Source organism: Microplitis mediator, chromosome 4 (assembly GCF_029852145.1).
Source record: "Microplitis mediator isolate UGA2020A chromosome 4, iyMicMedi2.1, whole genome shotgun sequence".
Classification (NCBI taxonomy): domain Eukaryota; kingdom Metazoa; phylum Arthropoda; class Insecta; order Hymenoptera; family Braconidae; genus Microplitis; species Microplitis mediator.
In genome coordinates, this window is record NC_079972.1 from 1,420,197 (window position 1) to 1,445,404 (window position 25,208).

Genomic DNA, 25,208 nt, shown 5'->3' on the forward strand with positions numbered 1-25,208 from the left:
ATATATTAATACGGCAAAAATATAAATATTATTTTATATGTTGTACAATATATCATATTATAATATTCATATATTCTATCATATATGTTTTCACATATAAAGTTTTTTCATGCGGGAAGCCTCAATTCCATTTTTTCTGGTGCTAAAATAAGTACTAATTTTTTTACACTAATTATAGTTATAATGCAAAAAATTATAATGGTAACGGTATTTACGACAGTAATAATAATTATTGTTAGTATTTCATTCATGAATATACCCGGGAAAAATTTCTTCATGAAATTTTATAATATTTCTCTAAGGAAATTTCATAGAATTTCTTAAAAATTCAAGGAGTTTATGCTGAAAAGTGCCTGATAAAATTCTATGAAAATTTATAAAATTTCAATAAATTCTAGTCAGCATTTATTTTTCGAAAAAATATTAGATCACAAAAAAAATTGCAATTAGATCTTAAACATTGATCTAATGGATGAAGACATTACTGAGACAAACTAATTATACTTTTTATTGATGAATCCTAGTGACTGCTGGGCTCCAACCTACGTCTTCTCGATTTGAAATCCTTGCTGCTATCCACTGCGCCGAGCCACGTACGTGATCGTGAATGAATAAGTAGTATATTTATCAAGATATGATGTTTCAAACTTTCATACTAAATTTTATATAATTTTATAAGATTTTATGAAATTTTATATAATTTAGGAGGAACTGATAATTTCATAATAAAGTATATAACAGATAATAACCCAGGAAAGAATATTTTCATGAAATTTTATACAATTATATTGTTGAAAAATTATGAAATTTAAAGAAATTATAAAAATTTTTTTAAGAATTTATCAAATTTAAAAAAAAATGCATAAAATTATATGGGAAACCATTAGATAATTTTCATAAAATTTTGTAAGACTTCTTAAAAGGCCAGAACTTTAAATTTGTAAATTTTTATAAAGTTGTACAAAATTTCATTAAATTCTGTAAAAAGAGCTAAAATCCATAAAGTTTTACACAATTGTTATCAAGCTTCCAAGGAGCTATTGGTATGAACTTTTATACATTTTTTTGAAATTCTATGAAATTTTATCAAATTTTGTAAAATTTTATAAAATTATATAAAATATCAGAAAAATATCAGATCCGAAGGAGCATTGGTATAAATTTTTTGATATTTTTGAAATTTCTTGGTTTACATGAAATTTCATAAAATTATGTTAAGTTTTATCGAAATACACCCGTGCCATAAATTAAATGAACGGAAAAATTTTAGAAATTTTTTATTGACTTGTGCAAGGCTGTAACACACGAATATTGATGAAGACTAATGTTGCCAGGTATTTTTGTGGCTTCATGTATCCCCGATAACCCTGTAAATTTTTTAATTGATCTATCGAACCGTTTTTCGGGGTATTGCTACCCGAGAAAAATTTATTATATATAACCATATAAAATTATATATAATAATATGGGTCATTCCATGTCCAATCGACAAATTTTTTACCTGACCCCCTTTGATTTCGCTGAAAATTTTCTATCTTTTTCTACCCCCCGAAAGTTATTTTTCAGAATTTTTTCAAATTTTTTTTCCCGATTCAAAAAAAGTTATGAATTTTTGAAAAAAACCGCTCTTTTATTTTTAAATTGCCAGAAATTTTTCAAAAATTGACCGTTTGGGAACTTTTTTTTTTCAAAATTTTTGTTTTTAAATGTAGTTTTCGAAAAAAAAATATGAAAAAATTTTCAGAATCCCAGATATATGAAATATTTTAGTTTTTTTGAAAAAACCGTGATCTTCTCAAAGTCCGACCGTTTTTTTTTTTTTTTGCTCTAAAAATACTTCAACTAATTCTGCAATGATCCCCGTTAATTAAAAGATGTGACGACAATCGCTTCTAATTTTTTTTCTTGATTATAAAAAAATTTTTGTTGAATTTTTGCTGATTTTATAAAACTTTATTATGAAATTTTTTTTATTTCCTCGTGAAACCTCAAAAGTTGAAAAATAAAATTTTATTGGAGAATTTCAAGTGATTATCGTCCAAGAAATTGTTATTTTTTTCAAAAAAGTAAAAAAAAAGGACTTTCCATACTCTTAAATAAATTCACCGTCTCTTAACATCTTTAAATAAATTAAAAACATTTTTTTGTATGTGTTCAAATTATATTATCTTTTATATAACATAATACTTGATTCTAAAATTCAACATTACACCTATTTTTATTATCTCTTTTTACTGGATAATTCCCTTCTTTTCTTCATCGTACTGTGATTTAAATATTTTTCTGGAGAAGAAAGCATCTTAACTTGCACCATACAATCTTCCAATGGTTTTTTGAAGTTGTCATATTTCAGTACCAAAAAAAAAACGTCCATTAGAGTAAAAAAATAACGTCAATGAGAGAAAAAAATTATTTTTTTTTTTAAAATAACAATTTCTTGGACGATAATCACCTGAAATTCTTCAATAAAATTTTATTTTTCAACTTTTGAGGTTTCACGAGAAAATGAAAAAAATTTCATAACAAAGTGATATAAAATCAACAAAAATTCAACAAAAATTTTTTTATAATCAAGAAAAAAAATTAGAAGCGATTATCGTCACATCTTTTAATTAACGGAGATCATTGCAGAATTAGTTGAAGTATTTTTAGAGCAAAAAAAAAAAAAAAAAAAAACGGTCGGACTTTGAGAAAATCACGGTTTTTTCAAAAAAACTAAAATATTTCATATATCTGGGATTCTGCAAATTTTTTCATAATTTTTTTCGAAAACTACATTTAAAAACAAAAATTTTGAAAAAAAAAAGTTCCCAAACGGTCAATTTTTGAAAAAGTTCTGGCAATTTAAAAATAAAAGAGCGGTTTTTTTCAAAAATTCATAACTTTTTTTGAGTCGGGAAAAATTTTTGAAAAAATTCTGAAAAATAACTTTCGGGGGGTAGAAAAAGATAAAAAATTTTCAGCGAAATCAAAGGGGGTCAGGTAAAAAATTTGTCGATTTGACATGGAATGACCCATATATAACTCGATTATATATAATTATATATAAAAAATGGCCAAATATAATTATATATAATTAAATATATATATTCATCAACGATATCTCTCGAACGAATTAGCTGATTGAGACGGTTGAGGTTGCAATCGACGCGTTTTATTGAGTTCTAAAGCTAATCAGATTTTGAAATTGATTTATCGAGTTGTTTTTGAGAAATTTTAAAATAACTAAAATAAAAGTTTTTTTTTAATTCTTTCGTTAACGGTTTCTCTTCCACGAATAAACCGATTTTGATGGTTGAGGTGACATTTGACGCAGCTAATGAAGTTTTAGAGATGATTAGATGTTGGAATCAATCCACCGTGCACATTAAAAGTTGTACAAAAAAAAAACTTTTTTAAAAATTTTATTTTTGGAATATTTCCGAACACACCCCACCGATTAAGCTCAAATTTGACAGCGTATAGTATTTAACAAGCCACGTCGAATGATACCTTGACGATAAAACTCGGTTCATCCGTTTCAAAGTTACAGATATTTACATACGTACGTACGCACACATATACCTACACTCGGACATCATCGTGAAATTAGTCAGGATAGCTTTCTAAAACCTCAAAACGTCAAAATCTGATAGAAATTCGATTTTCGAAAATCGAATCGAAACTGATAACTTCCCGATTTTTTGAAAATTTTCAATTTTCTTAGCGGGAAGTTAATAATAACAAAATAACAACGATAATTTTTCCTTAAATATAAACATAATATTGCAATATTATATAGTAAAAAAAATAATAATAAAATAAAAAAGATAATTTTTCCTTAAACATATACATAATAATAGGTTTAGCGCAGTGAAGTTACTATTTTGCCAAGTGATGCATTTGATAAGCCCGTAAGACTGTCTGTTATGTCAAGCAATCGTTGCTGCTCACAGAAACGGTTAAGAGAAACAGAGATCCGAATATTATTGTTAAAAGTTATTTAAAAAAAAAATTTTTGAAAAACTTTTATTTTGGAATATTTCTGAACGCACTCTACCGATCAAGCTTAATTTTTTACAGCTTTTAGATATTATCAAGCCTCGTCGAATGACACCATGACGATGAAAATCGGTTCATCCGTTCGACAGTTAGAGATATTTACATACGTACGTACGTAATGACTGATCGTGTTAAGATTAAACACAGTATATTATACTTATGTATATTTTTTGTATCTTTGGAAGGCAGCAAGGAGTTTCGACTTCATAGCATTGGAATAAATAATAATAATAATAATAATCATAATAATAATATGTATGGGTTCGACTTCGAAAAAGAAAACGAATTTAAAAAGTACTTTTCTTTTTAATACTCAACCAATCGATCTCAAAACAGATCACATCTATAGTTCCGATAATTTTTAAAAATTTATTCCGTACCATATCCTACAGGAATTATTCAAATACTGATTAATATTTCCATGAACATTTTTATATGCACTGTAACTTCAACTTTTGAAAAGTGTTTTACGCTTATTCCATAAATAATGCCCTGGTTTCTCAGAAGACATTTACTATAGTAAAAATTTGTAAAAGTTTTAAATATATTCTTAAAAAAAAATCTTTTGTAGGTTTTATAATTTGAATTTAGCTTTGAGTAAATCTGAATTCATGGAAAGAAACGAAAAAGAATGATGCAAAGAAAAATATACCTAAAGAAGATGAAGAGTAAAAGGCGAATTCGTTATTTAGAGTGCACTAAGCTTTCGTTTCAGCTGTACTGATGCTTGACTCTTTCTCGGTATGTTACTATCGAGGCTTGTATGATATGCTACTTGCAGAGACAGGCATAGCAACAAGCTCGAAAAAATAGAAAAAAATTAATTATAATTGAAAAGGGAAAAACAATGAAAAAAAATTAATAATACATTATTCACTCATAAAAACGAATGTATTTAATAATTCAAATGTATTTATAAACGTAAAAAATAATTTAATTGCTATTTATAAACTGGTATAAATATTTAATTCATGCAATTCTTAAAATTAGGCGATCAGAAATACAATATTTAAAATAAATTTATTTTATGCATAAAATATTTTGAAAATGTCGAACATTTCTTCATAATTTTAATAGTTACTAGATCATGATGTATATTTCATATTATATAATAATCCTCCAAGAAATAATTTTGCATGATATTTTGTTTACTTAAATGCACACTGAGTATAAGAACTTCAGTAAATATCGGAATAGCTTCCCACCAACAGAAGTAAGATTGCACCTCACATAGTTCGATTTCCTAATAAAGGTGAACTTTCTTTATAGACCATTCTTCCGTTCTATCACATTTTTCTACGTTCTCCGAATTTTATTAGAGTACATAGCAATCAAACAGGCTACTGTTAAATTTATTATAAATCATAAAAAAAAGAATAATTAAAAACAGGAACAGTTTTCAAATCGATAGTGAATACGGAAAAACGTATATTAGCCTGATTCCAATATATGTGGAACTGCAAACTTTAAATCAACTATGCCAGTATAGAGAAAATAGTTGACTATGCAAACCGGCTCTAAAACTTTCCACTGTCGTTGATCTAAAGAATATGAGAGAGTTTGTAAGTTTATAATTGCTAACTATCTATATTTTATTTTCCAAACAGTTTACATAACTTCTAGTGATTATTGCATCTTGTATTGGATTTGTCGAATTTGTAATGAGTAATGATGTTCTTTTGTTTGGAAATACCTAATATTCAAATATTATGTCACGCTATGATGATTTTAATCTTACAACTATCTTTTTTGGTACAATTAATATAGCTCCATTTTTTTAAATTATAATTTATTTGAATAAAATATAAAAAAAATATCGAAGTACTCACCAAGATGAGTGCGCAGACTGATTAGAAGGTATGGAAGATAAAGCACCAGGAGGCAAAGATCTCCTAACTTGGCAACAATTTCTTTGCCCACCAACACCATCTCCACAACATGATTGACTTGGTCTTATGTTAGATGTAAACTCTATTGCAGATGCACGAACTTTGGGTCTTAATGAAGGTGAAGTAGAGAATTCCCTTTGCACTGATGTGGAGCTGCTAGAGCTGCTTGATCCAGGGCTACCTCCTAATCGGCCAGGAGACGCATACGCAAAACCACGAAATCGGAAATGTGTTTGATGATATGGATAACCAGGTGGTGGTAGCCGATAATGATGGTGAAATCCAAGATCTCTCCTCATATAAGGGTCACCTGGATCTGCAGTCGGCACATAACGATCTGTAGGTGTGTGGGCTGCCGATGATCCATATCTGTCAACATATCTATCCGGAAAGAGTACTTCTGGAGGTGGTTGAGGAACATATCTCTCCACTGGAGTATGGGCATTTGGTGGTACATAACTACTGACACCTGAAGAATTCCCGAAACCCCTAGCTTCATTACCAGTAACTACAGATGAACACGATGAAATGATTCTGCCTGTTGGATAAGTATCCTTCGGCTTTGGCAGTGATAAGTATTTATCTCCAACTACGCGAGCAGGAGAATAATTTTCAGAATTCCCATGATAACGTTGCTCGCTCCCTTGATATCGATCGTTCCCAATTGTTGAGCTACTATATTTTTCGAATCCGTATATTCGTTCTTGATTTGTGTGATCATATTTATCTGGGTTAGTAAGCTGATAACGATCATAACTAGATACTGATTTTGAAACTTGAATGAACTTGTCACTTTTTGTTGATGTTTGATTTTGGTAACTACGGATTGTACTATTATTTTCCAAAGTTGGTGATTGCTGAACAAAGCGGTCGTTAGACATTTGTCCTGACGTTGTATACAAGTTTTGATATCGGCTATTTTCAGATGACGACGGTGAAGATGAAACAAGGAGCCGTTCCGTCGAAGAAGTGCTAGCATAACGATTTGATTCCGAATTGATTCTTCCATCATGAGTAGGTGACAAACTGGTAAGATAACGTTCATTAAATCTATCATTGGTTCTTGATTGACTGTAGCGCTGAAGTGTAAGATCATTGAAGCGATCTGTTGAGTATCTAGCTTGTCCAGATGTATCTTGAAAGGCGGAATATCTACATGAATACTCTGTTGGTGCAGGTGAGTTTGAGCTGGTGCATCGATCATTTCGATCCGAATATTTAGGATATTGTTCAGATGAAGTAAAACAACGTGACTGGAGTGTCTCTGATGTAGATGTACTAACCAAGGCTCGTTCTGTCGATGAATAACGATTATGTGCGCTTTCTGGATTTTGGGAATTCGAGATATACCTCTCACAATTTGAAATTGTTGAAAATCTTTCATGATGGATGCCCGACGATTCTTGCCGCTGATAGCGTTCATGGTTTGGTGATTCTAAAATAAACCGATCTTTAACTTTGCTGGCAAATCTTTCTGGCACGGGTGCATGCATTGGTGAAGATGTGACTAATCGTTCTGGAGACAATGGATATCTATTGGACTCGTTATTAGCACTTGATACTGGAAAAAGATTAACCGAGTCACGCTGAAGGCCACCTAGTACAGGTGATCCAGTAACCAGGAGACGTTCAGTCGAAGATGTATATCGTTGCTGTTGATCTTTGGCATCGTAAGTTGTATTGGTGTTACTTGTGCTGTTAACTGCCAACAGTTTTTCAGCAGATGTAAATCTATTTTTGAGTATTGGTGATGCTGGTGCAGTTCCGTACCTATCTCGGGTGTTTGGAGACCCGGAGCGTAAAATCCGATCACCAGAAGGATAATTAGCCAAGCTGTGGGTAGAAGCGTATTTTTCACTTGGGCTCGGAGATAACGGTGGAGGTGGTACGAAGCGATCATTCGTAGGCGCTGGTGATGGTGGTGAGGGAAATGTTTCTGGCGAGAATGGTTTACTAGTGGACAATGCGAGAATCCCTGAGTTTGCATATTCTCCGACAGTTGATGTTTTTGGCGTTGATGCCAAAGTGCTGTCACTTTGAAAACGATCAGCGCGTTGAAAGCAATCAGTTGATTGAAATAGTAATCGTTGATCGTTAGCAACAGAATTGATCTCAGAGTATCGAGTAAATTGAGTGATACTATTCTGAGGTGTGGATTGCTGCTGTCTCGAGTATTGATGATGATTCTGGTTTCCTCCAGAACATATAGAACTTTGATTGAACTTTTCCGAGTTTTGAGATTTACTGAATCGCTCGCAGCAAGACGAAATCGATCGAGATTGGTCACCGTACGATGTTGTATCATCGAATTGCTGTGATTGCAGTTTATCGGTCTGTTTCTCGTATTTGTCCATTGTGATTTGGGCTCCATAGTTATTTGGCTCGTTTGATTGATCCCTCTCGTTGCTTCCAGAGCTGGTTTCGCATGCCGTCTGGTAGCATTCTTGAGAAGTAGTTGTAGATGGAGAGGCTCTTGACTCTGACTGCTGATACTGCTGTTTTTGATAGTTAGATATATCGTTATTGGTGCTACTAGTACCGGTATTATTATTCGACACACTTTGTGATCCCGAAATTCCGATATTACTTCCTGACACTGATGATATTCCGTACTGAGAGGTTGGATTCTGATGCAATAGAAGACGTTCTCTTCGGCCATAGTCGTCGTTTGTCTGCATCCTGGTGGCCCACGGCCCGCTGTCAGGACATCTATAAAATAATAAAAACGAACCATTATTTTATTGAAAAACAGTAGATACAGTATAGTACAGTTAGTAACTAAAATAGTTTTATAGCTTATAGACTATGTTAGTTATTATAACAATTTCGATTTTGTGGCTTTATATTTAATGATTACACATTTGAAGTTTAAAATTAGTATATAGTATAAATGAATTTTTTAATTGTAGGAGACACTAACATCGACAGAAATAGAGAATTAGAAATGGTAAGTCAATAACTATCTCCTAAAGAAAGAAATCTAAAAATTTCCGTTGTCTGCTGACTTTTCGGAATTTTAAAAAAAAAGAAACAAAAAAAATTGAATGAAAAATTTTTTTTTTAGTTCCCCATCAATAAATTAATTAATTATTTAAAGTCAATAATAAAAAATTCCAAGCTCTGAGCTGCTCAATCCTATTTTTTTTAATTCTTTCGAAGACTTTATTTTTTGAAAATTTAAATTTTTTTTGTTGGAAAATTACAAAAGACAATTAATTAGTGTAACGGAATCTAAGTCCACCTCCGTTGACCAGATACCGATACCTCGCCCTCTTGGGCATACTCGCGAAAATTACAAAGGTTAAAAGTAGCTAGAATATATAATTAAGAAGATTGCCAGTTATAGAAAATTCAGGCCTAGGTCAAAGGGTTGCTCATGGAAACGTTTTGTGGGGGAATTTCATCGGAGAAGATATCAAACCTTCGGCTGGAGTAGAGCTGATAAGAGCGTGGGTCAAAAATGACCGGAAGGCGATGTCACATTTGTTAATCGCAATCGGCACAGATGAAGCAGCAGTACCCGACGATCTTGAAACATCAAAGGCGATCTGGGATCGGATCAAGGCGACGTATGAGTCCGGCGCCATGTTGGAATTTACATGTTGGAAATGTTATATATTGAAACAGACATAGAGCCGAGGTAGTGCGAGAGGCGCGAGTTGTACAATGCCATCTCGCGGAGTAAAGCCGAACCACCACATATATATATATATATCTCGGAGGTCAGTACAAACTTGGGCATTATCCCGAGTATTGGTCTCAATATTAATATCTCTCATTTTTATTTAAAATATAAACAAATAATAATTATGCAACACAGTGATTTAATATTAAAAGTATTGTTCAAAAATAATAATAATTAGACAAGTAATATAATAGAGATAGTGTCGCACAAATATCAAAATGCACTAAGTACTTATTAATGCAATAATTAATTACGCAGGAAATTATAGTAATTGTAATGCACGATAGTCTGATAATAATCAAATAAAACCTGATCGAATAATTTACAAATACTACGGTAAACTCGGCTCGAGAACGAGTCCACGGTCGACAGGAAAACTTGTACTTGCACAACGAATGCCTGATCAGAACTAGCTGACTCAACTAGTACAAAAAACTTTGTACTTTTCGTTAAAACCTTTTTGTCCAAATATTCAAAGAAGGAACACCGTCTTATATTATCTTACTATGTCGTCCTCTGTATCTTACTATACCCATCCTATGACCGTGGCTACGTTTGGTGAACAGATGTCACAGTGAGCCTAAGCCTCCCGCATTAAACATAATCTGCTAAAGTTGTAAACAACTAGAACTTAAATTTTATTATTTAATTGTTGCTATAAAAACTATTCTTGACTGTTGGGATATATATATATATATATATATATATACATAAATCTGTATCCATTTTAACTCTAACCATATATAAGATAAGATAATTCCCACTGGGCAAAATGAAGTCTCATGTGATACCATAGACGTAATATTACATGGCAGGTCAATATAATAAATAATGTCTCCCGACAGAACAATGCCCGGACTCATCACGCGTAGACCGAATATCTGAATACGTGACGGCTGTCAATCGCATAAATTTTCTGGGTTATTTACCACTAATTAATGCCCTAGTGTATTGTGATTGCCCCGCGTATAACGTCCATCCATTGATAAATTATTAATATCGATCATAGAGGAGCCAATATTTGTATTTTTATCAACTCCATGTATGATCAATCTCAGAAAATAAAATTTCAAGTACAGTTGACCTAAAAATATAATTATAACTCACTATTATTGAATGCCTAGTTATTAAAATTTGTATAGATGAAACTGTATAGAAAAGATAATTCACCTCTTTAGTATTTTATGGTTGTCTATTCGCTATTAGTTATCGATGGCACCACATAAAACATACATGGATTATCAAATAGTAGCTGACTCCATCGTCCGATCGCAGCCTGGTGGATGACACGCGAGACACCATCTCATCGATCCAGTCTAGAATACCGTAACTGCCCAACTGAACATCACGGTTAATTCAATAATAGGCTCGTAAAAAATAATTCTGAATATAAATCGTAAACTGAAAAAAATCGACTGGTGGAGCAAGTGTAACAACAACAAAAATTTTCTGTTATTTTTCAAATTGTTACGAGTTATCGTAGATTCATATTTGTTAGTTAGCCACTGGTTACTTATTATAGCTTGCTACTAACTCATATTTTCCAATTCCCGCTATGAAAATTGACAATTTTTGAAAATTTGAGAAGTTATTGTCTTTTCCCTGATGTTCGCAAATCGAATTATCATTAGATGTCGACGTTCTGAGGTCCTAGAAAGCAATTCTGACTATTTTCAGATGTCTAAATCCGTGTGGGTGCATGAATTTTTCAATTATTGGTCCTACAGACTTTTAATAAACTGTATTCTGTCGATTATTGTATTTTATAAAACTTTCTAACTGCCTCTCTCGATTAATTTTTCAATACTTATTAAGAAATTTGAATTTAAAGCTGAGCGTGACGTTATTTTTCCCACTCACAACACTGAGTATCGACCGGGTGCAGCGAGAGCATATTCGACAGACATCGAAGGTGAGTAAGTGTGAGAAGAACGTCAAGCGAGTTGAGTCATTCTTCAACTCGTTTATTTAAATAACTCATGAAATAAACAAAATATGTAAAGATTTACAGAGATAAAATCTATTCTATATGAACTAACAAACATATCTACGTTTTAATGTCTTGAATAATGCAGCTGCTTCGCTTGTTGGAGTGGTTCAAACAAATAAATTGTTTCCAAACGAGAAAAAGTTATCACGTCACCAAAAAATGATTTGCATTTTTGGATTCTTCATACCAAAATCTTAAAGAAACATCAACATTGTTAAATTGTCTAAAAATGTAATACAGAGCTTTATGTGTGGCCCAAGTACTAAAACGTCGATATCTGATGATAACTCGATATTCGAAAATCGAGTTGAAGATAATAACTTCCCGATTTTTTTAATATTTTAAATTTTCTTTATAGGAAGTTGCAAAACCTGATGATTTAAGTTAGTAAAATTTTGTATTTAAGTATGTACGGCGAGGAAAATATCGTCAGAATGACCATCCAATGCATTTTCAAATGACGTATCACTTGAATAACTATTAGGTTACCTTATTTAAGAATACTCACATGTTCATTAAATAATTTATATTATCATTAAACTAATGATATGTATTTGACTAAGGTTGAGTATTCGTTTATTCAATTGAAAAATCCGATAAATAGCCTTTGTAAACATATGTAGTTTCATTGATGTAAGTAGCTGTTTTGCCAGAAGAGAATCCGTATAGCTAACTTGGTTATACGATACATCATTCTCGGTTGTCAGTTGCCTAAATTAAGGAGTTTGCGCAGTAGTCATATCAGAGAATCATACAACGCTTAAAATAAGGATATAATCGTCATTTTGACGATCCACTGTGAGGATATAGTCTGTATAGCTGAATATACGGCGTATCATTAAGTAAGATAAGTATACAGCGTATAGCCAGAATGGCGATATGCATACTTACTCTGACAATATTTTTCTCGCCGTGTGTGTATTTTGATGAACTTCTTTTTTATCTTTTTGATAATTAAGTTTGTTCTTAATTAGCAAAGCTAACGAAGAGCCATCTCGACTAGAAATTATCCCCAAGCATACATTGGGACCCCATTGGGTATTGATGGGGCAAGCCTGACAGGGTTATCCCTATTGGGATATGATTGGGAACATATCGGGTAAGCCCAACATTAAAATAAAAAAAATTGCAATTGAGTTTACCGGATTGGAATAGGATTGGGAACATGTTGGGAAAACCGAATGCTAAAATTAATGACTCGATAATGGGCTTGCTCGATTGAGATATTTTTAGGAACTTGTTGGAATGACCTAACGTCATAATTATTAACTTGTTGTTGGTCTTACCCACTTGGGGAATAATTGGGATCACGTTGGGAAAAGTAAACATGAAATTAAAAAAAAAGAAATTTTTACTTTTAAAAATTAAAAATAATTTTTAAATGCAAAATATTTACGTTTTATTATGTATTTTAATATAAAAAAGAAAAAAAACGGATTGAATCTTAAAAATAAAGAGAAAAAAAACAAAAGAATAGCAAAAAATATTTTTGATCTCTTGCAGATTATAAGTTTAATTTTAAACCTAGAAAAAAATTAAAACTTTACGGGAAAAATAATCCATATGACAAATCTACTACTTTCATATAGTAATATATTATTATATGTAAAGATAAAAATCGAATAGTTGGGTATATTAACATCAGTGATGCACGTGGTGACAAAAATCTTGTGACTATAATACAAACGTAAACAAGTTCAGACAGGTCCGCTCTTAAAACAAATAACTAGTAGACAAATACCCATACGCATGTGACTGTTGCATTGGAAAACGCTTAAGTAAGTCATCAAGATGTGATTTTTTGAATTCTTTACAGTTACAATACTGTACAATATAATTGATAAAAATAATAATAAAATGCTAGTGTAGTGAATATAGGTTATAAAAATTATGTCCCGTGTAAAGTAAAAATTTGTGAAATAATCAATTTTTTTTGTTATTTAACACTAATATAAATTGGAATTGTCAATAATCATTGTATTAATTTCAGAAAATGTTATAAGCATAAGTTGATTCTTTTTTGAGACGACAGTTCAAAAGAAAATATTGATATTGTTCCAAACTCTCGGTTGTCATATGACATAATAACAGACAGTATTACGAGGAGCTCGTAAATGGGATGACCATGGTCTTCTTCGAAAATTGAATAAACAAAAAAAAATTGTACTGCAATGAGGAGATTCAAATAAAAAAATCGGTTCCCTGCGTTTTGGGCCCAAGACTATTCATCCCTGACAATTCATCCCCGACAATTCATCCCCGCGATAATTCATCCCCGACAATTCATCTCCGCGACAATCCAACCTTTGATAATTCATCCCCGACAGTTTATCCCCGCGAGGACATCACCACGACAATGACTCCCAATAATATACAGTAGAAACTCTGTAAGTCGAACATCTATAAGTCGAAAACCTCCTAAACTCGAAGAAATGTTTCATCCCCTTCTCTCCAAGCCCCAAAACATCCGTTGCTCGAAATTTTTACCCTCTATAAGTCGAAATAACTAGTGAGTCTCTACAAGCTATTTCTGTACATTTTTACCCTCCATAACTTGAATACCGTATGTAAGTATCTTATTAGGATTACCAGTTCTACGAAATGGTAATGGAATTTATAGCTGACGTCAGGTTTTCTGTTGGCGATTGTAAAATTATCATACCTTTAGACGTAGTTAGGATTCACTGCATGTGGATGTTTGAGGTGGCAATCAGCGTGTTTTCTTGAATTCTAGAGCTGATTAAATTTTGAAATTGATCAGATGAGTCACTTCAAAGATAATCGAAAAAAACCGTTTTTTATCATTTCTTTCGCCAACGATATCTCTCGAACAAATTAACCGATTGAGATGGTTGAGGTGGCATTCGACGCGGCTTATAAAGTTCTAGAGCTGAATAGATTTCGAAGTCGATCGTTTAAGTCGTTTCTGAGAAATCACTAAAAAACTAAAAAACTAAATTTTTTTTTTTTCGTTATTCGCCAATATTTTCGAGTCTACTTGATCAAATGATCTGAAATTTTCAGGAAATTTGAGGGCCAACAAGCTCTTTCGATTGCCACCTCAACCATCCAAATCGATTTATTAGTTAAAAAGTTACAAAGAGTTTACACACACACACACACACACACACACACACACACACACACACACACACACACACACACATATATATATACATACATACACTCGGGCATCATTCTGAAAATAGTCAGAATAGCTTCCTAGGACTTCAAAACGTCGACATCTGATGAAAACTCGACTTTCGAAAATCGGGGTGAAAACAATAACTTCCCAATTTTTCGAAAATCTACGATTTTCTTAGCGGTAAGTTAAAAATTATTTAAGAATATTTTTTGTATGTTGGGATTTTATTGGGTTACCCTAAAGTATATGTAGAGTGTACCCAATTGTAACCTTATAGAGTATGCCTAATTTGGAAACAGTTGAGTTTACCCAATTGGGGCCCAATAGGGATTACCCGATGAAAAACGGCGCGAGTTACCAGACTACTACCTTAAAGAAAATCCAAATCACTTCGAATTCACTCCCGATTTTTTTACAGTGTATCAAAAGTTTTCTATCTTTATCGTAACATCAGGATGTCAAATTTTAACACGTTCAACTGACCAATTAGGCTAAAAACTTCATATATTCTTAGAGTAATGTGAAATGAATGACCATTATACACGGAAAAAAATAGATAGGAATGGTTACTGTGCTACACAAGAATAATCGTAAAGGATGTAAAAATTAATCTTAGCACATTACTAGTTCTCGTTATAATAGGAATGGGTAATTTTTACATACGACTGAGTACGATTCAACATAGCAACCATTACTATGTTACACATTATGTCGAAAACATGACTGGTTATCATGTTCACAGTCACCATTCGCTTTCCAGATAATACAGGTTCCTTCCAGCAGTCGATGTGTTACTATATAAAATAGGTATAGGTCCTGTGCGGAGATGCGAAAGACTCCCCGGACAAATGCATTTCATTGTCGTTCAGCATAGAAACCATTCCTGTGCTGGACAGAAACTGTTGCTTTCAGTCACATATCTGACTACTGTTTGGCAGGAACTAATGTTGTAAACAGCACTCAGACATATGACTGAAAGCAACAGTTCCTGTCCAGCATAGGAGTGGTTGCTGTACTGAACGACAATGGAACGCATTAATCCGGGGAGTCTTTCGCATCTCCACACAGAACCTATGCCCATTTTGTATAGTAACACATTGACTGCTGAAAGGAACCTGTATTATCTGGAAAGCGAATGGTGACTGTGAACACGATAACCAGTCATGTTTTCGACATAATGTGTAACATAGTGATGGTTGCTATGTTGAATCGTACTCAGTCGTATGTAAAAATTACCCATTCCTATTATAACGAGAACTAGTAATGTGCTAAGATTAATTTTTACATCCTTTACGATCATTCTTGTGTAGCACAGTAACCATTCCTATCTATTTTTTTTCCGTGTAGACTAACATAATAAAACTAAATTAAAAGATTTTTATTTATCATCAAGTATTATAAGGACAAAAAATTATGGTAACCGTTCCTAAGTACGTTTATGAAATCTAACCCATAACGTCATGATAATAATTACTTGCCATTATTGGATACACGCCCACAATTCCTGAGAAAAATTGCCATAACTGTAGGAACAATACCTATAATTATGGTAATAGTTATACGCATGGGAATAGTTCCTATAGTCATACAAAAACAAATCCTATATCCACATTGTAACGGTCCCTAGATGCGTATGAGAATAAAACGTATACACCATGGTAACCGTTCCCATAATGTAAATAAAATATTCTCACATAATATCGTAGTAATAGTTATGTAAAATGAGCGAGTGCTCTGTGGGGTTCTGGTGTAGGTGTGGTTAATTCAATAACTAACAATTAACACAAAAATTACAGATAATAGAATAGATCTTTATTTAACAATATGTACACTGAATAACTGTAAGAAAAATACTTAAGAGCGAATGCAACTACATAGATAAGCGATAGCGAATGCGACAAGTGAAGCGGTCAAAAACGCGTGGTGGTTAGTAAGACTGCCCGATATAGATTGATTATTGAGACGGCGTCTTCTTCCTTCGTGGCTGCTCGGTGGTGACGTGGCAGCGAGGCTGCAGTAACGAATTTTCCCATTGGCTTAAAAGCGCGCCAACAGGAAATAGTTAGCCGCCAATTTCTCTGATTGGCTGGCTGGTAGCGGGTTCTCATGCCACCGTAGCACGGTCATGAGCAAGAAATTGTATGTGTCGGGCCCAAATAGCGAGTGACCCGGCACTATACTGACACTCAAGTCAGTAGCGAGTTCGGCTACTCCCGATCGTAGCGGAAATGCACGAAGCTTTCCAAATTGCCTAAGCTCGTGACTGAACAAGTTAACATAATGGATAAGAATCATTACCATAATATTGTGGTAGTTATCGCCATATATTATGGTAACGTTTATCATAGTATATGGTAACAGTTACCACAGTAGGATGAAAACAATTTTACCATAGCTGTACAGGAACAATTGCCACAATGAGATAGGAATTATTATCATAATTTTATAGGAGCTATTCCGATATCGTATAGGAATGAAATCTATATAGATATGAATGGTTATCATCATTTACACGGGTTCCAATCCTATAATCGATATTTAAAAAAAAACTGTTGCTATATGATATGAGATGCATTCCCATAATATATTGCAGTTGTTATGGTAAATTTCTCTGCGTGTAGTCCAATGGAAGTCAATATAAAACCAGAACTTGATTTTGATGCATTTCAAATCAAGATTTTTCACATTAAATAGTTAAAATTTTAAATAGATTCTATTGATAATCGTTATAAAACACATGAGCAAAAAAAACTCAGAAAACCAATTTTGGTAAAATTCTATTACTAAAAAATGGCATTGCAAAATAAGTAAAGTTGATTTGACATCTGTACTCAACACACTGGCTGAAAACATCGAATTTATCATGTTCGACAGCCCGGAACTCATTCGATCTGTTAGGAACAGACGGCGAGAAAGGGAATATACTCTTTTATTTTTACAGGAATTTTCCTTCCTGTTCATACACATCTACTCAAGCTATCGCATAAACCATAGAAATTCAAGACCTCAATTCTGTGCAAGATGGTTTATTTTCTACTGGATTCTTTTATATATGTTCTAAATTTTTTCTTATTCTGTTTCTAACACCTAATCGAATTTCCTTAACCTAGTTTATTTATTTTGCTTACGTACTGAGATTATGAGACAAAAACCCGCTCATTAAAAGAAAATCAAAAATTGCGATGATACACCTCTTAATAATATTAAGGGCTCAAACTTGCACGATAATTTTTTTGGTCATCATGATTAATATTTTCACAGTATTATAAATAAAAATTGCCCGGGAAAAAATGATCAGGCCTGACCATGCCTGTTCATGTATGATCAGGCCTGAAATTTGACCTGATCATGCCTGTTCATGTATGATCAGGCCTGAAATTAGACATGATCAGGCCTGATCATACCTGTCCATGCCTGTTCATGTCGGAAGCGTTAAATACAGTCAGGTCTGATCATGCCTGATCATGTCTGTTCATGGCTGTTCATGGTTGTTCATGTCTGAAGCGTTAACTACGCTCAGGACTGATCATACCTGCCCATGCCTGGTCATGTCTGTTCATGTCTGAAGCGTTGAATAAGCTCAGGCCTGATCAGGCCTGTTCATGCCTGGTTATGTCTGTTCGTGTCTGTTCATAGATATAAAATTTTTTTGATCAGACATGAGTCTTAAGACTTTCAGTACTTGAAGTTCGTACGAGACCTATTTTTCAACTCAATCTCTTAGGTCAACAGGTAACGAGGCGAACTTTCAAGCGCAAGGTCCACGGTTCGAATCCTAGACACTCCCATATTTTTTTTTTTTTTTTCATTTTTATAGAAATAATTATATATAATTGTATATAGTTATGCATAATTATATATAATTATAAAGGACCATTTTTTATATATAATTGTTTTACCAGAATGGGCATGAACAGGCATGAACAGACCTGAACATGCCTGATCAGGCCTGGTCAGGCATGGTCATTTTTCATGTCTGATCAGGCCTGAAGACTCATGCCTGCTCATGTCTGATCAGGCCTGAACATTTTTTCCCGGGTGTTGTTTTTTTGGCCCAGTCTAATATAAATAAATATATGCGCAAAACTTATTATTCATATTCCTGTTTTGCGCACATATATGTAATATATGTGGTTTATAATTTTCACATATATAAATTTTTACGCTGGTGGACTTGATTTTTCTTCATAAAAAACCACAATAGTAATACTTCCACATTACTCAAATTGTTCACCGTAAAATTTATTCTATCTTGGTCTTCGAGAATTTACCATGTCATTTCCGGTAAAAGTCTCACGAAGACGGAAAGTTGTTTTCACCCCAAAGAACAAGAAAAGGGAATAGAGTACATGCAGACAGACAATTTATGATGGCAGGTAGAGGTAGTACAAATGACTAAAAGTATGTAAGAGATGCAAGAAAGTAGCTAGAATGGAGTTTCTAATTCTCCAGAGTAAAATTTCATTAGAATTCACGTTAAATGTATAATCCGCCACGATTTTAAAATACTTCCATTTACTACTTTCCGACTTTTCCAGCGATTCGTACTAGAAGGTACTAACATTGAGAACAACTTTAATTATCTCTAAAACCCATTTCCACAAATTTCCAGTTTATTTTTTCTATTTTACATATTTTTATTTTATAGGCTCGAATAATTGTATTTACAATAAACAAATTTGTTTGCCAAAAAAAAAAAATAAATAAATAACTAAAATACGCGACGACTAGACACACTAACCTGTTTTGTTGTTTGCTGGCAATGTATAAGAGTTGATTAGAAAAATTGTTGGCTTAAGAGCTACGTTTTTCAAGTCTGTTTTGGTGATCACGAATTTTCCAAGGCCAGAAACGACACAAATCCACCGCTACTAAATTTTCTGGCGCAACTGTCGACTACTTATTCATTTCCTTTGATTTTTTCAATAGTCTTGGAGACTACCATTAGATGCCCTGACATCCTGGGACTTCCTCTTTGAATCCGAGTATGCCAGAGATCCTGCAACAACAAAAAATACTGATATTTTATTTTTTACACTTTAGAAAAACTAGTCAATCATTGAAAATTAAGTTATTCAAATATCAAATTAAAATTTATATATTTACTTATACTGCTTAAATAATAACTGTACGCGACTCAAAAGTGCTTTTATTAAGTTAATTGAAGAAATTTGTATTTAAATAATAAAGAATAACATTTTTACTTTGAAAAATTTATGGCTAAATTAATCTGTCAACATAAAACTTTCTATCGAACCCTCCCGTATAAAAAAGTTGCGGTATTCCGCAGGTGATCCGCTGAATATCATGTGGAAGTCATATTTTGACACAAATATGAATTCCGGATGAATTCCTGATGAATACAATTTCGAATTAATAACAAAACGAAATTTAGAGTAAAACAGAAATTAATTACAATTAGTATATTTAATAATTAATAAATAATTTAATAAATAAAAATTTAATAAATAAAAAAAATTTAATAAATAAATATACTAATTGTAATTAATTTCTGTTTTACTCTAAATTTCGTTTTGTTATTAATTCGAAATAATGCTGAATTCAAAAATTTTCGGTGAATAACGAAGAATATTGAGTTAATTAATTGATAAGTTAAAATAAGAAATTTTTTTCTGTTATTAATTGATTAATTATTTTTTTCCTCCTCTTCGGCCCTCTGTAATTTCGTTCCTGTTGAGTTTAGAAAAAAAATGGTCATGGACAATTTTGTAGAGAATTAAATTTCCTATGAGATAGTCAAAAGCAAAATTGGAAAAAAAATTTTCTTCGTGTCGTTATTTTAAAAATAAAAAAAAAAAAATTTTACCATGTTATTTAAATGGGAAAGGAGACCCCCCTGTGCGCCAGCTCAACTTTTGAGATATTGAGCTCAAACTTTAGGAGAATTTTTTTTTTATATTGAAGAAACTTAAAAGATCGGTCCAATCGAAAAAAAAAAAAAAAAACTTATTTTGACACAGTCTAGACTATATATTTATCATAGAAATCTTAATAATCTTAACAACGCCAAGTATATTAATCGTAATAACTAAGCAATTTATAAATTATTACTATATTTATATAGAGATTAAATATAAAATTTCAAGGTTAGAGGTTTTTTGATTTAAAACATGATCGATACTAATATCACTTTCAACAGTGATGAAGAATCAATAACTGATTTTAATCATTTCAAATTGTTTTAAATGATTTTAAATAATTTTTCTTAATTAGGGCAGCCAAAAGTAAATCAGAAAAATTTGATTTTAACTTGCTTCTAGTTAATTTGCCTAACTTAGCATGTATTTAAGTCAAAAAGTCAAATTTGACTTAATTCTGGCTTAATTGACTTAAATAAAAATCACGAAAGTCAAATTTACGTTAATTTTCCGACTCGGGTAATGAAAAATGTTATTGATAGTTTTTCTTTTTATTTGACGATACCTATATTAGCTTTAGTTTTTTAAAATCTTTTCTAGAATATAAGTTATGATACTAAACTGTATATGGATATACTCTTTGAAAGATGAAAATATATTAATCGAAGAAAGTATCGCCATAATGTGTAAGCCCATTAAATATACTTTGATCAAGTTAAGAGAGTGAAACAGGTGATATTCAAATAAACCGTTTTCAAGATAAAGGCCTAAATAATTAAATAAAATATTTCATTCGATGCGTCAAGTTATTATTTATTGAATGAAATGCATCCGGTTCGGAAAGATCAGTTTATATCTGAGAACGGCTCATTTGAAATTTCCATTTGCTAATGTAAGTGCAACCAGGACCGTTGGGTTTGTTCACATGTGTGTGAGAAAGAGGATAGATGGCAAATCCTCTTAATATATTCTAGCTTTCCTATAATATCATGCTAGTAAATATATAACTTCTAACGTGCTCATGACGCTCTCATGATTCTTTTAGACTGGAGAATCCTTATACTCTTCTTTACACAAGCTGATCGACCTAGGAGGTTGAAAGTAAAAAAAAAAAATAAGAGAAAAAAGTAAAGAAAGAAAAAAATATAAACGTTCTAAGTCTCCATAAACACAGGTTGCCCAGTAAATCCCTTGATATATTTTTATCATTAACCGAATAGGAGGTGAGCGTAAAGTCGGATATAAAAACTCGTAAACATTCTTTGACCATTCGTAGTGGGTGGAAAATAAACGAGAGAAGTAAAATCCCATGAAACATGTGAAAAGCTTAAAGTGTGAAATATTTACGACCTGGATCCTCGATTGTAATTTCGTTATACATCGTTATGATCATTTTATACGCTTGCATTAGTACTCCCGAGTTAATTTTACAGCTTTGTAATAGCAATGTACTCTGTAATACGTATCCTAATTTCCATCTTTAACATTTGGTAATAATTTTACTTTCGTAAATTAATATTTGTTAGCTAATGAATTTATAGTAGGTTGATTAAAATCTTAAGAAACGTATTAGTTAGAGGTCAAAGTCGTAAAAATATGAGCAACGGCTCATTCGATTCACGATGACACCCAAAAAAATGTGCAAACATTTTTTATTCACACATAAACAATCGCAAAAGTTGTTAACAAATTAAAAGTCTCTAAAAAGGGGGTCCAGCTTTTTGAACATATCTCAAAAACTATAATAGATAATGTGAAATAAAACAAGATTCTTAAAGAGGAAGACATTTCCAATAAAAAAAAGTCTCAACTCCTGGAACTCTATCTTAATTATGATAGATTATAGCAAAATTCTTTGAAAATTTTACCATCAGGAGAGATGCAATTGATAAATTTCCATTAAATCTACTAATTATCATGTGCCCGATGTTCGGTGTAAAAAATTGTTCCATTAAAATTTAACATATTTGTTGTAATAAACATTATTCACAAACGGTGCAGAATTTTAGAATCTGAAGTTATACGGACTATTGCATTTGTACATGACTAACGGTACTAATGGCAATAAATTAAAAAAAATATCATAAATTGAATAACACCAGCAAAGCATCGTGGACTGAACGAAAGTTCATTGTTAGAAAAGCTCAGTGCATACTACTGTGAATATGCAATTACAGCGTGATAAGATATAGATTCAACGTCCTGAAGGAATGTTGCATGCGCGGCAATTTGCCAAAGTGCATATTTGTTAAGTTGTGGAGGGGACAGCAGGTGTGAGTTGGTCGCATCTGAGTAAAAGGACGAATAGACAGGAAAACCTTTAAGTATAGTAGATACTCTGATTAAAAAAGATGATTTAAAATCATTTTCAATGTCCCCGGGTCGAAAAATTTGATCTGATTTTAGCCTAACTGGACGGTATTTGGACTACTTGGTCTGTTATTGAACTTCGATGAAAATTTTAATCTGTTTTTGATCTACCCGGACTGAAAAATTTTACCTGATTTTAGTCTGATTGGACTATTTGATCTGATTTTGATCGTTTTGAAAATTTTAAGCTGTTTTTGACCTGCTACTTTAAAAAACAAACGCGTTACGAGCAGACTAAATTAGATTAATTCGTGAACTTTAAAAAATTTTAGTTCTGAAAATTTACAAGGACAAAACTAGATTAAATCATAGACTTATAAAATTTTTATTTATGGGCAATATTTATGAAAAAATATTAAGTTGCAGAATTGATTATGTTTTATTTACTATCTTTTGTTTAAAAATGTCGGCAGTTAATGAAAATTTGACAGCTTAATTTTTTAGTTGTCTTCATTGAATATTTATATCATTGAATAAAAGTGATAAAACAACTCTTAAAATGTCAAGAATTTTCTCTTATTTACTGGATAAAATTGAAAATATTTTGGCATAAGAAAACATCAAAATTCTTGTGCTACGGAGAAAAATGTTGGCTCGAAATCTACCAATTTTTATTATGTTGTCGACCAAACTTGAAACAGAAAGTAAAGTATCCAAAAAATTACTATACTCTTATAAAAAATTATTATGCTGCATCAAAATTATTATAATGTATGGAAGTAATTGATATTGAAGCTCATCGATAAGTTTCTCGCGCGTAATAAGTAATGTGATACAGTGTAATCATTTTTTGTAAGAGCACGATAATTTTTTGGATGCTTTACTTCCTGTTTCAAGTTTAGTCGACAGCATTGTAAAAATTGGTAGGTTTCGAGCCAACATTTTCTCTCTGTGACATCTTATTATGGAAGCGCATTAGCATGTTTTAAATACCAAGAAAATTAAAATAAATTAATAAATCTAGATTATTATTATTATTATTATTATTTATATTTATAAAAAGTCCTGTATTTGTCCTTAAAAACAATTGAACACAGAGCAATAATTATAATAAAAAAGTCTGTTTTTAGTCTAAACGCGATTTAAAACAGACTAAATATCATACGAACAGAAGTCTGATTTTGGCCTGGATAAGGAATAGTACGGGCAAAAACAGATTAAATTCTTATATAAAATAAATACGATTTATAAACTTGAATTAAAGGAAAAATATTTGAATTCATCATTTATTTTAAAACAGATCTAATTTTTTGACCCGGGATCCATAAGAGGCATGGTTTTATATTATTTTAAATCATTTCAAATCAGCTTTCTTAATCAAGATGACAGAAACTTTGCAGTCATGCTTGTTCTTCCTAAATAACCTTATGAACTGTGTTAATTAATAAATAAATATAAAGAGAAGGATCGGGCAAAACGGAACGGCTAAGGAAATAATGGAATTTCCTATGCATTTAATTACGCGGGACTTTTCGTTTTTTCAAGTGCAGTTGAAGTAATTAAATCGAATGCCTATTTGTCATAGAAAGCAAAATTTTTTCCCACGCCGGACAAAACAGATCATCCTTAAAAAAAGTTAGAAGAAAATTTTATAATACTTAGTATATTACACACACAAGGAAGGAAAGTAGCACATTCTATCCCAAACGGTATGTTACACATCTAGAGAGGATACTCCTACCCGCAAATTTTTTCTTGATCTGCTTGAAGTACCATGGGGTTATGATTTAATAATCCATTTAACCATAAAAATTTCCAATCCCTTTAAATATTTTGTTTACCGGTTAAAAATTAAACAAAATACAGTAAAATAATAGAGATCGGCGGTGCAGTAAGAGGGGGGCAAAATGGGATACCCCCACAATTTCATTTGAAAAAATTGTATTTTAAACGTTCCGAAATTACTTTTGTAAATAAAATTGAGCATTATTTAAAAGTTTTTTCATCAAACTTTTTTAAAAATCAAAAATGCCAGTCGAAAAACGTGAATGACTTTTGGTTTATGATAAAAACTGTCGAAACTTTTTTTTATTTCTTTCTTCGCATCCAATAATCATGTAAAATGTAATTTTCCTTTATGTAAATTACTTATAAGAAAATTTAATTTAATCAAATTTATTTAATTTCCAGAATTTTTTTTTCACCTTTTTTAGGAGCTACCCATTTTTTTCTATACACTTCGAATATCATAAAAAAAATAAGATTCAAC

General features: G+C 31.8%; 1 protein-coding gene across 5 annotated transcripts in view; it reads right to left on the reverse strand.

Annotated features, from left to right (window-relative positions):
* LOC130666425 (inactive rhomboid protein 1) overlaps window positions 1-25,208 on the reverse strand; it is an 84,440-nt gene that overhangs the window by 47,795 nt on the left and 11,437 nt on the right. For 4 of the 5 annotated variants that reach the window (XM_057467408.1, XM_057467406.1, XM_057467405.1 and 1 more), the window contains exons 3-4: window positions 19,492-19,749; window positions 5,871-8,639 (exon numbers count right to left, since the gene is read on the reverse strand). In XM_057467408.1, coding sequence (XP_057323391.1) covers window positions 5,871-8,608 — 2,738 coding nt within the window. In that variant the 5' untranslated portion in view covers window positions 8,609-8,639; window positions 19,492-19,749. The remainder of the gene's footprint in view (window positions 1-5,870; window positions 8,640-19,491; window positions 19,750-25,208) is intronic. The other variant, XM_057467407.1, reaches the window with a different exon arrangement.